We start from the raw sequence: 12,854 nt of genomic DNA on the forward strand, positions 1-12,854 counted from the left end.
TCCAACCTTCGCTTTCTTGCGAAGGTTGTTGAGAGTGTGGTGGCGCATCAGCTCCCTCTGGTCCTGGATGAAGCGGATTATCTAGACCCGTACCAATCGGGCTTCAGGCCCGGGTACAGCACGGAGACGGCATTGGTCGCGCTGGTGAATGATCTCTGGAGGGTTCGGGACAAGGGATATTCCTCTGTCCTAGTCCTATTAGACCTCTCAGCGGCTTTCGATACCATCGACCATGGTATCCTGCTGCGGCGTCTCAGGGGATTGGGAGTGGGAGGCACGGTTCTTCAGTGGTTCTCCTCCTATCTCCTGGGACGCTCGCAGTCGGTGTTGGCAGGGGGGCAGAGGTCGACCGCGAGGCCTCTCGTTTGTGGAGTCCCTCAGGGGTCGGTCCTCTCGCCTCTCCTGTTCAACATCTACATGAAACCGCTGGGTGAGATCATTCGTGGTTTTGGAGTTGGGTATCATCAGTATGCTGATGATACCCAACTTTTCATTTCGACCCCAAACCACCCCAGTGATGCCCTCGATGTGATGTCCCGGTGCCTGGAGGCGGTCCGGGTCTGGATGGGGAGGAACAGGCTTCGACTCAACCCTGACAAGACTGAGTGGCTGTGCGTACCGGCATCTCGGGATATTCAGGATATCCCACCCCTCACTATGGGGGGTGAGTCATTACCTCCTGTAGATAGGGCTCGCAACTTGGGAGTCCTCCTAGATTCACAACTCTCCTTAGAAGACCATATTGTAGCTGTTACAAGGGGGGCCTTCGCCCAGGTTCGCCTGGTGCGCCAGTTGCGGCCCTATCTAGACCGGGATGCCTTACGTACGGTCACTCATGCGCTCGTGACCTCTCGTCTTGATTACTGCAACGCTCTCTACATGGGGCTACCCTTGAAGACCACTTGGAGGTTCCAATTGGTACAGAATGCAGCCGCGAGAGTTGTACTGGGAGTTTCCCGATACTCCCATGTCACACCTTTGCTCCGCGAGCTGCATTGGCTACCAGTTGTCTTCCGGGTGAGGTTCAAGGTGTTGGTAATGACCTACAAAGCCCTTCATGGCATGGGTCCGGAATACCTTGGGGAGCACCTGCAGCCGGCGTCAACTTCCCTCCGCCCAGTACGCTCCCACAGAGAGGGCCTCCTCAGGGTGCCACCGGTCAAAGAATGCCGACTGGTGGCCCCCAGGGGGAGGGCGTTCTCTGTGGGTGCACCGGATTTATGGAACCATCTTCCGGTTGAGCTCCGGATGGCGCCCAATCTCCGCTCCTTCCGGCGCGATCTTAAAACCCATCTCTTTAAACAAGCTGGCCTGGCCTGATGGGACGGGGTGGGATTTTTATAAATGAACTTTAATTTTAAATTTGTATTAATTTTATGGGCATTGTTTAATCATGTTTTAATAATTTTAATTTTTGTATCTAGTTTTTATGTATTGCCCTGTTCACCGCCCTGAGTCCCCTGGGAGAAGGGCGGTATATAAATTAAATTAATAAATAAAATAAATAAATAAATAGATGACATTGCCAGGGTTCGTTGCCTTGGAAGAGTGAGGAAGATTCTCAGGGATGACTCACACCCTGGACGGTATCTGTTTACTCTCCTACCATCCGGTAGGAGATATAGGAATATAGCCAGCCGTACCAACAGGCTGAAAAATAGCTTTTATCCGTGGGCTGTTAGGCTTTTAAATGGGACATAATCTTATGCAGAATTGACTTGGGAGGCCGGTGTGTGGTGTAGTTGGTTCACATGGTGTGGTGGGATGGAGGGTTTGTTGTCACTGTGTGTTGGGGGGAGAGAGCACGGGGGGAGGCTCAGCTAATCTCAATGTACACATGTTGTACTTTGACAATAAAGGTTTATTATTATTTATTATTAAAATACCTAGAATGTAAGAACCCACCTAACTTGATCACCAGAGGGTTCCATTTTGCCCCATTGCTGATATTGCCCACCATCTGTAAACAGTGGAGACTTTAGAAGTGTGCAAATCAAGCCAATTGTCCAAGGTTCTATACATTAGGTAGTTACTAATGTGGGTGCAATTTCAGTATATCAGACAAAGATCCCTTTGAAGGTACGGTAATGCTGGTAACAAAGATATAAGTTAAGAACAAAAGGTATGGTTTGCATGGCTATGGTTTGCTTTTATTTATGAAGTTTCATTAGTGTACTTTCATAGCTATGTCACGAGATGAGAAGTCAAAAAAATAAAATCAGATACGTCAATCTGATGGGAAACAAAAATCAATCATGTATGGAGTTCTGAATGATATTCTCATCCAAGATTCTAAAAACTCTAGGACAGGGCTTTTCAGCCAGTGGTACGGGTACCACCTGTGGTACATGGGCACCTGGCAGGTGGTACGCGACCATCCTAGAAAAGTGGTAGCGGGGGAGGGGAATGAGCTGAACCGGTGGCAGCACCGCACAAGCCTGAGCGAGAGACGGCTGGAGCTGCAGGGCTGTCAGGGCTCAGTGGAAGCGCCAGGATCAGCGCCAGGCTCCAGCTGGAGCTCGGCACTGATACTGGCGCTTCGGAGCCCAGAAGAAGCGCCAATCAGATGGAATGTTGCAGCATCTCCAGGGTCTTGTGATTTACATTCAGATGCTTGGCAACTGATTCATATTTATGACAGTCATATGTTCCAGGCTCATGTGAAATGACCAAAACCTGCTGCAACCACCGAGCAGACGGGGGGAATAAAAACCAAACACCCCCCACCCCACCCCCGCTGCCAATCATCAACAGAAATGCTCACAACAATTAAAACCTCGGACAGGAGGAAGAGCACCGCCAGGCGGGAGGGCAGGTGTCTTGCTCGGCTGTGGCTTGGGGAGCACTTTTTTCAGTGCCATCATAACTTCAAACAGTCACTAAGCGAACTGTTGTAAGTTGAGGACTACCTGTACTTCATCACTTTTTTCCTTGGGTTTTTTTTTTGGTCAAGTTTTTGACACCTTGCTAGGCAACTGGTGGTACTCGGATGTTGCCATATCCTAAAAGTGGTAGAATGGGTGAAAAGGTTGAAAAGCCCTGCTCTAGGACTACCATTGTCTGAAAGACTCCCAAAGGGCGGATTTCTCTGCAATACGTAATTTTTCATCCAGCTAACGTCGCTGAACATCTTCTATACACATATGTATTACTTCATTTTGGAGCTTGGTAAGTGGCTCCACACCATTAAGTAGACTTACTTTAGGGTGGTTCTCTGGAAGGACCACATCTGGTGGCATCACGGTCTCCATGGGGTTATTCAGCAACCCATCTGCTTCCAAACTTGCAGTAACTTCCCCAGGAGCTTTGACAGGAACGGTCATTTGGGAGGGTTGGCCAAATTTAATATTCTTGGCCAACTGTTGCTGAAAATCAAAATACAATTGTATATTAGACATGGAAGCAGGGACAGTGCTGTTCTTAATTGGATAGCTTGGGCTTAGCAATCAAGGGCAATCCATTAGGGGCAAGAATGTCAAGATGGCCCCAATGTCAAGAGCCATGGTGACACAGTGGTTAGAATGCAGTACTGCAGACTAATTCTGCCAAATGGCAGAAGTTTGGTTCTGAACCAGCTCAAGAGTGACTCAGCCTTCCCTCCTTCCAAGGTCCATAAAATGAGGACCTAGACTGTTGAGGGCAATATGCTTACTTTACAGCTTAGAGAAGGCTGTAAAGCACTGTGAAGTGGTATATAAGTCTAAATGCTATTGCTATTGCTATAACTAGGTGACAAAAGCCCCATCCCTTTTTTTTTAGGAAGGCTTGCATGGATCACACATGTAAAAAGCAGCTACAGCTTGAGATACACAATCACACTGACTTTTTGACACACTGCCCCTGTGTGCATAAACATCTCCATTAGGAACAATGAGATATAAATATTAAAATATTAGATGAAAGAGAAAGCAATTTCCACAAAAAAGTAATACAATGTGGGACTCAACCATCCACACCGCCTTATCACTTTCAAGAGACTAGTCTAGGTTCAAAAGGAATTTTGTTGGTTACAATGTACCACGTAATAGTTAGCAACCCTCCCTCTAACTTTTTATTTTTTTAAAAAAAATATTCCAATTATCTTGAGATTTCCAGAGATTAGCAGAATCTTAGAGGATCTCACAAGAATGAGAAAATCTTGATCGGTCAGGTTAGATTTCAACTTTCCCCAACTTTCACAAAAGGACACCGCAAACGCCTTGCGAGATTAGTAACTTTTTTAGCAATTTGGGACACGCACTTTTTCTTTTTTGGTGTCTAGAGTTTGAGAATACAGAAAGGCAGCCAGACTTGGATCACAAATTCAGCTGATACTTCAGAATCGGATGATCATTCCATGTTCTTCAAGCCGTGTCCACTCTTTCACTCTTTGTCCAACTTTCCTGATGTGGAACCCATACCAGATACTGCTACATTGGCATTTAGCTATCCTTCTTCCTTGAGAACATCGTTTCCTTCATCTCCGCTACTTGACCTATTCATAGATATTTTCTCCTCCTTGTCGTTCTCTGGAAAACTACCTCTTGTCCCTAAGAACGAATCGATCATGTTCCCATAATCAGGGAACAATGGGCAGGTATATGACTTGCATTTCTTGTTTCCCTGTATTTCATGTAAGGCTGAACCCAATGGATCTTGTCTTGCAAATATGTGAGTGTAGACGTTTCCTCATCTGATATTAGGCAATAGGCATTGCCAGCCACTGTTCATAGAGGTCTTATCTTTTTTTTAGCAATGAGTTTCGGTACTTAAGAGGAATCCCTTCCCTTTCCATTATTTTTATAAGTGGGGTCAAAAGGAATGAACAGGTGGACATGTACTCCTTGCAAGAGTTAAACTGTCTTAGAATATATTGAATGGGCAAATGGGTACTTTAGTATTCCCCTCTTCAAATATACTAGCTGAATCACGCTCAGCTGGGAGAGGCGACACTGCCAATTATTTTTATTTTCTAAATTACAGGGAGATTTTCCGCAAGGTCTCATCTTGCTGTCTGTCATCTGATGTGTGACAATGCATAGGAAATGAACGCTCGAATGGAAGGGTAAAGAATCTCATGGGATTTTCAAAACAAAAGTATTCTTCTAAGCAGAAGAAAACACGATGCACAATGAAAAAGCATGCAAAATTAGAACAGTTTCTTGTATTACACCAAGGTTTCGTAATGCTTCCTGCTAGATTTAACCCCTCAAAAGTGGTATCACAAATAACAAATCAGATTTTATTGTGCGTATATGTACGCATGTTGAGCTCCGTTCCTGATGACAGTATCCATGAAATCTTCCCAACAAGGCTGTACAACTGATCTGACATTTTTTTTCTCCCAAAATTCTCATTCCCTCTCTCTCTCTCTCTCTCTCTCTCTCTCTCTCTTTTCTACTTTTGCACTTATTCAATAGGCTTGAAATTACCAGGTAATCCTCAATCTAAGCCATAACTAACTCTGCTGAGTTTTGGAGCGCAATCAAGGCTGTCTACAATTGCAAGACACCTTACGCAAACTCTGATATTTAGAGAGCGTACAGATTTTATCTTAGAGGTCTGTTCTTTCTCTCCTTTCACGGTTTGTTCTTTCTCTCCTTTTACCGCTTGAAAATGAATGGTTGCTGACAGCAAAGATTTTGTAATTATTTGTTTTTGAAAGGCTTATTGAGAATTGGAGAAGAACAAAGTTTTTTGATGAGGCAATAAAATCAGTTGGGCAACTGGGCACTCCAATACTCCTGCTGACCAAGGAAAATTATTATTATTATTATTCTTTAGGCATTTAAGCTTCATGTGGAATGGCATACACTGACAACCACATCTGTCCCCACTATTTTTACATTTTCTTTTTCTCCACATGCAAAACCTGTGACAATTGCCACATTATATTGGCTAAGAAGAGATAAAATAAGACATTAATATGCCTCAAGAATGCAAAATGTCTTTTTAAGGGAGTCCAGGATGAAGGATTAAGAAAAAACTTAGTGAGGTGCTTATACAGGTTGGATGCCGTGGTTTCACAACATAATTTTCAAATGCTTTTTTAAAAAAGTTGGGGTGTTTTTTACGTATCCGTCTTAACATATAAGAAAACTGACATCTCAAAGGATCTCAATGTTTCTTCTCCTTTTCTTTTGATCAGAGAAAAGTAGCGCATCTCTCTGCTGGTTCCTTTCTGAAGACAACATTTTTTGTAGATGTTCCTTGTTCTTTCATAAAAATTCTCTGTGAAGTATTTAGCAAACTGGAATTTCTAAATATTCAAAGGTACGATCCTCCAAAAATCCTGGATCACAACTTTCATTAATTTTCAAGCATTGCAAAGGGACAGATTGGGAAAGGCTGATTTTGAGCACGGTATAAATCTTCAGGTTCAGGCTGTTGTTGTTTTTTCCCCATCTTCAGCCCTTATGATTGTGTTTTTATTCCACTGAAATCTTTGGGGCAAGTTAACCTTCAGATATAAATCAACGTGGGCCTCCTATTCTATGTACGTTATATGTGGTGCCTGCTCAAGCGTGCTGAATATCGAAAAAGGCTTCTGAATGGAACTATTGTTGGGAACAGTATGGGCTTTTCAAAGGCAATTGTTTAATGCATTCCTCTGTATTAAAGAAATGTATTGTAATCTGAAAGAGTTTGAAAGGCACGAAGCCATCAAGCAAATAAACAAGCAAGCTGGGATACACTATGTTTTTATCTGGCTTTATTGAGATTTCCCTACCACAGAATATTTGCCATAGCTATCTGTTAGAGGCAGGGCTTTTTTTCTCATAGAACGCTCAGAACGGAGTTCCGGCACCTTTTTTGGATGGAACCTTCTAGGGTTGGCAAGGCGGGTTGTATGACGTGTGTGAGTTCCGGCACCTTTTTCTTTTACAAAAAAAGCACTGGTTATTGGTATCAGTATAAATATGTGATGAATGAACTCTTTAGGGTTGTTTTAATTGCATTGGGTTACTTTCTTTCCTTCAACATTTTAGAGCAGGGATGTCAAACTCACAATGTCACGTGACGTGTCGTGACATGTTGCAGCTTTTTTTTTCCATTGCCGGCATTGGGGTGGGTGCGGTTTCAGCATGATGCATGCGGCCCGTGGGCCAGCAGTTTGACACCCCTGTTTTGGAGAGCACTTCGTTAAAAACAATTTCAGTTTTCTTTCCGTACCTCTGAGAGCTGAGATAATTTAAAATATCTTTTTATTTCTGTTCCACCGTTTGCTTTATAATGAGATATTCTTTTAATAGGAATAACACACTAACACAATATTAATGCAATACAAGAGTCTCTTCGTATGTCCACTAAAGGCAGTGACATTTCTGATTCGGTTTGCTTGTAATCTGTGATCTTGCTAAAAGTTAATTTTTTGATGGTTCACAGAAAATCTCAGACGGCCTATTGAGTCATTTGTCAATGCACGTCTGCTATTTATGTCAGAGGCTGATTTAAGATTGGATTAGTTTTATTTACGGGCCTCTTCTGGAATATAAGGAGGTGGATTTATTGGAAGCGTGTTCAGCACCTGAATTGGTCATAAGTGTGAAAAACGATCACTTTTTTCAGTGCCGTTGTAATTCTGAATGGTCGCTAAATGAACTGTTGTAAGTCGAGGACTTCCTGTTTAAACTTCTGTTAAATATTTACCTTCCCAAATGCTGCCAGCTTCGGGTCTTTTGGAAGACATTAGTAGTAGTTACCAGAGCCAAGCAGAAGTCTTAAGAAAGCTGGTGGCATATAACACCTTTTCAATATAATGAATAAATGAAAACTTCCTTTTAAAATACCGATAAATTCCCCCAATGTCATTACAGTACAAATACCTCAAATAATCAAGATTGACACATACGCTTCCTGTTTTCCATTCACATGCCCTTCACGCACTGTAATAGTAAGATACCTCTTTCAAGCATATTATTGAAACTTGTTTTTCTTTGCTTCATTTACTGGTTAATTATTCAAAGCTGATCTAATCAAGATTTAAATCCTCGATCGCCTCTTAGTCCTATAGCAGCCATATGTTTGGCTTACTGAAACTTTTAGGCACCCTCTGGACGGCAATGGGAAGAAAGTGTTTCTGTCAGCCGGGGAAAAATTAGGAATTCATTCAGGCAGAGCAAACTTCCATATGGCTGGAAGATTTACTCCCCCACCCCCCACCCCCCAAAAAAGAGTCATATTTATTTTTTCTTAAAGTACTGAAGCGTAAAATTACAGGAGGGATTCGAAAAATGGAGAGAATTCTGAAGATGAAATTCCTTTTCAGTCTCTCTCAAGGGATGGGCACCATATCTGTAGCACATACCCAGCAAGTATGTGCTACAGATACGTGTACAGATACGTATGTGAGACGTGTTATTTGTTTTCAGGATTTCATTATTTACTTCTTAAATCTGCGTACCCACTCCTCAACTACGTTTCTCTCGACCGAGCAGCACCCATTGTGGAGGACTGAGACTGTATCATTTGCTATTGTGTTACTCTTAGTTTGCCTTTCTCCTTCCTCCATTCATATTCCCGCGGAAGTTCCACATCCAGGTCTGTTTTCTTGGGGTACGTATTCTGCAGGATCCAATATGGGCCTTCCAAGTTTTCAGACTCATTCTAGAGCCCATGTATCAGGAAACTTCTCTCTGGCAGATTGTGTGCTTTGGGCTATTCTGTGTGTGTGGTATTTATATGGTGCCTGTTGTGTGTGACTTTTTAGATGTAGATTGGGGTGTTGATGGCTGGCTATTAAACCATTGGCTGTTGTTTCCTTGTGCTACCCTGGCCCTCAGCTCCTAAGTACTTGATAAGCTGGGGGTAAATCAGCATTCCTGTTTCCCAGGCTTCAATCACTTCCCTGGCTGTTTTTGTGCCTGCTTGTCCAACAATCTTAGTAGATGCAAAATTGAATGTTTGTCCTTGTTTATTGCAATGTGAAGCTACCAATGAGTTTGGGTCTCTTCGTCTGACTGCTCGCTTGCAGTCTGGTGGTTAGATTCTTCCCTGTCTACCCTATATAGATATTTTATTCTTGATGAACTATGGGTCAAAAATGGAACAATATGTCATCTTGATCCTTTTAATTTTCCCCTTCAGTAGCAAACCCAAGTCCTGCTATTTTCATAGAAAACCTGAGTCCTAAGGCTGGGAGCAACATTCACCAAGACATCCTATGTTGGAGAAAGAGGCAGGCTGGTAGCTGTTGGTTGGAGATAAACAACAACAGCAACAGCAAAACCAACAAATCAATTCAGGACTTATCCATCTTGTCCAGTTGCTCCATCCCCAGAATTTGGCCAGCAACCACTTTTTCAAGGTAGGAACAGACAATATAGTTTTTGTATTCAACAGTGGTGATCTTTCAGCAGGTTTTCCTATTGTAGTTTTAAAAATTTTTTCCCCTTATGTCCTTATGTTACTGCTCTTGTCCGTTTTAGCTGGTACATTTTATTTAACTACAAACTAATCCCAGCAATTATTGTAAATGCTAAAATAGCACAATGATTGTTAATAGTTGATTTGTTAAACAGAAAGTTGCTGGTTTCAAACCTGGTGTAAACTTTTTTTTTAATCACTGTTTTTCTTTGCCTGAAATATTTACTTGTTTTTTTTTACCTGGAGCTTTATTTTTAGTAAGTCTTTTATCCAGTTCCTTGAATCTCCAGTCACTTGGGTTAAAAAAGTTTAATCTTCCACAGAGAATAAAATCTTTTCCTCTAAGTGCCTGGAGAAAGGATGACAGCGTGCACTGTTGTTCTTATTTAAAAAGAAGCCCATGAAAATAAAGGTAGTTCAGAGAAAGAAAAGTAATAATAATAGAAAGTTTCTTCGGGGTTTCAAACTGGCAGCCTTTTACTTGGAAGGCAATCATTATCCACATAGCACTGGAATATTAGTTCTAACAAAGATGGCTCTAGAATATAATAGAGACCAGAAAAGCAGTAAAAAAAAAAGGATTTTTCCTTTTAAAGTTGGTTGTTGTCCTTCCACATACATACAGTTTGATGTTTTAACTTGGTGAATGATGTGGATCAGACATGTCAAACTCATGATGTCACGTAACGTATCGGGACGGTTTTGCCATTGCCGGCAATGGGGTGGGCGCGGCTTCCAGATAATGCATCTGGCCCGCAGGCCGGCAGTTTGACACCCCTGATGAGGATGGATGCATGGCTGACTGGGTCAGCTGCCACCTTACACTTGCTTGTGTGCTTCGCTACCATGCGGTGGCAGTCTGCCATGAACTCTGGGGAGAGTGCATGGGAGGGGGAGTGACTTGGCAGAAAGCGAAAGTAACTGCTGTATCTCCTCAAGAGGCTGCTTCAAGGTCACCCAAATGGGAGAAGAAGTCAGCTGCATACCAACCCATGCTTGAGGTGTCCATTCTGAAAACATCTTGCTTGAACTTGATCGGGCCACGGGGGGAAGGGCTTCAGCAATGGGAGGCAGTTAAGAGAGGGGAAAGTTGGACTTAGGGATTTAGGCGCATGATTCTCCATTCTGGCTAGGCATTACTGCACTACACTTGACTTCTAACAAAATTATACTTTTCTCAACTTATGGAGCCAAGGGTCATTTCTATTTAGAGGTTTTAATGCTGGCAGGTCTGACAAGACTGCATGATGTGCACATGCACTTTTATGCAAATATGTATATCCACACATACGCACAAATACACAGAAAGCTACACACACACACACACACACACACACACACACACACACACACAAAAGCAATTGACAGGGGAAATTGTCTTAGGGAAGACATGGTAGCCAGCTTTTCCGAATTAATACTTTGTAAGCTGTGTTCAAGTGTCTCTATCCAGACAGTCTTTTTAAAAACTGGCTTTAGAGTTGAGCCACATCAAGAAATAATGCGAAATGCTCAAAGACACAGAGCATATAACAATACAACCAAGCTCAGAGAGCACCAAGGACCCCACAGTTCAACCCTTAGCTACAAATATTCCCTCCAGTTGGTAGGACCAGTGCTTTTTTTGTAAAAGAAAAAGGTGCCGGAACTCACATATGTCATACAACCCGCCTTGCCTACCCTACAAGGTTCCATCCAAAAAAGGTGCCGGAACTCCGTTCTGAGCATTCTATGAGAAAAAAAGCCCTGGGTAGGACACAGTGTGGCTATGGTTTCACCTCCTTCCTTCTTTCCAACTCGAGAGCATGGATCTCCAAACTGGGCAACTTTGAAGACTTGTGGACTTCAACGCCCAGAATTCCCCAGCCAGCCATGCAGGGGAATGTTTGGAGGCCTCTGCTCTAGAGTCTTAATTAGATTATGGGATGATACAATCAGAAAGCAGACGAATTCAAACTCTTACACGGAAGCCCAAAGTTTGCTCCTTGTTACCTGAAGAGTTTTGACTTTGCCAACGAGATTATCTTGTGACATTGCTTGAATTGACTCTTCGCTCTCTGCTCGCCCATCAGGCATAAAAACACTCTCATGGGAAAAGGCCCGTGTTCCCATGCTATAACTGGGAGACCTGAAAGACAATTTGGAGAGATAGGATTTTAGGCATACCCTAAATTACCAACGCGGTGGCTCAGGACACTGAGCTTGTTGATCAGAAGGTCGGCAGTTTGGCGGGTCGAATCCTGAATGCCACGTAACGGAGTGAGCGCCTGTTACTCGTCCCAGCTTCTGCCAACCTAGCAGTTCGAAAGCACGTAAAAATGAAAGTAGAAAAATAGGGACCACTACGGTGGGAAGGTAACAGCATTCCGTGCGCCTTTGGCGTCTAGTCATGCCGGCCACATGACCACGGAGACATCCTTGGACAAGCGCTGGCTCTTCGGCTTTGAAACGGAGATGAGCACCGGCCCCTAGAGTCGGAAACGACTAGCATGCATGTGCGGGGGAACCTTTACCTTTACCTTTTAAATTACCAACACAGTGGGCTACTGCTGGATTTTCTTTTTCCTGCTACCAGGCCATTTTTTAGTATCTTTGAATATATAATACATTTTTTTCAGAGGAATGGATTTACTACACCTTTGCTTTCATTGCTTAAATCATGGCTATGCACTGTACCCAATGCCAGAGCTCCTACACGAGTTGCTATCAAATTATAATATGTATTACAAAAGAAAAAAGGTCTTAGTACATGGGGACCAGTTCTGAGAACCGTATGCCGTTAGTTTCATTCAACTTAAATTGCAATTAAAACAGATTTAAGTTCGATCACATTTCAATTTTGCCTGGTTCCCTGCCCATTTCTTTGCTGCTGTCACTCTCATGCTTGCAAACTGCAGTTGCCCACGTGCAACCTAAAAGCCAAATATGGTTCTTGACTTGAAAAAGACCCAGCATCTTTGGCTCAAACATTGGCCACAAGACCATTCGGTGAACGTGGCAAGGAACGGCTCTGTAGAACCAGATTATTCAAAAAGGTCATTATCTGGCATTAGAGGCAAGCCAAACCTGTGGCCTCCACTGGACTATTAGCTGCATCGTCGACGACGATTCCTTATGAGAGTCGTTACAGGTAGTCCTTGACTTATCACCACAACTGAGCACAAAATTTCTATTGCTAAGTGAAACATAAGTTCAGTGAATTTTGCTCCATTTCACCACCTTTCCTGTCGCAATTGTTAAGTGAACCACTGCAGCTGTTAATTTAGTAACATGGTTGTTAAGCAGATCTGGTTTCCCCACTGACTTTGCTTGTCAGAAGGTTGCAAATGGAGATCACATGACCCCAGGACACTGCCATGGTCATAAATATGAATCAGAGGCCAAGCATGTGAATTTTGATCACCTGACCGTGGGGATGCTGCACTGGTAGTAAAGGTGAAAAACAGTCATACGTCCCTATTACCAGCACCACTGTAACTTTGAATGGTCACTCCATGAGCTATTGTAAGTTC

At 43.0% G+C, this 12,854-nt stretch overlaps 1 protein-coding gene across 1 annotated transcript in view; it reads right to left on the minus strand.

The window, feature by feature from the left end:
* Nucleotides 1-11,470, minus strand: part of CRACD (capping protein inhibiting regulator of actin dynamics) — a 36,141-nt gene extending 24,671 nt beyond the window's left edge. The window contains exons 1-2 of the mRNA XM_081332544.1: nucleotides 11,335-11,470; nucleotides 3,201-3,365 (exon numbers count right to left, since the gene is read on the minus strand). Coding sequence (XP_081188670.1) covers nucleotides 3,201-3,365; nucleotides 11,335-11,454 — 285 coding nt within the window. The 5' untranslated portion in view covers nucleotides 11,455-11,470. The remainder of the gene's footprint in view (nucleotides 1-3,200; nucleotides 3,366-11,334) is intronic.
* Nucleotides 11,471-12,854: the final 1,384 nt, after the last annotated feature.

This window comes from Vipera berus (assembly GCF_964194415.1).
Source record: "Vipera berus genome assembly, chromosome: 7".
Lineage (NCBI taxonomy): Eukaryota > Metazoa > Chordata > Lepidosauria > Squamata > Viperidae > Vipera > Vipera berus.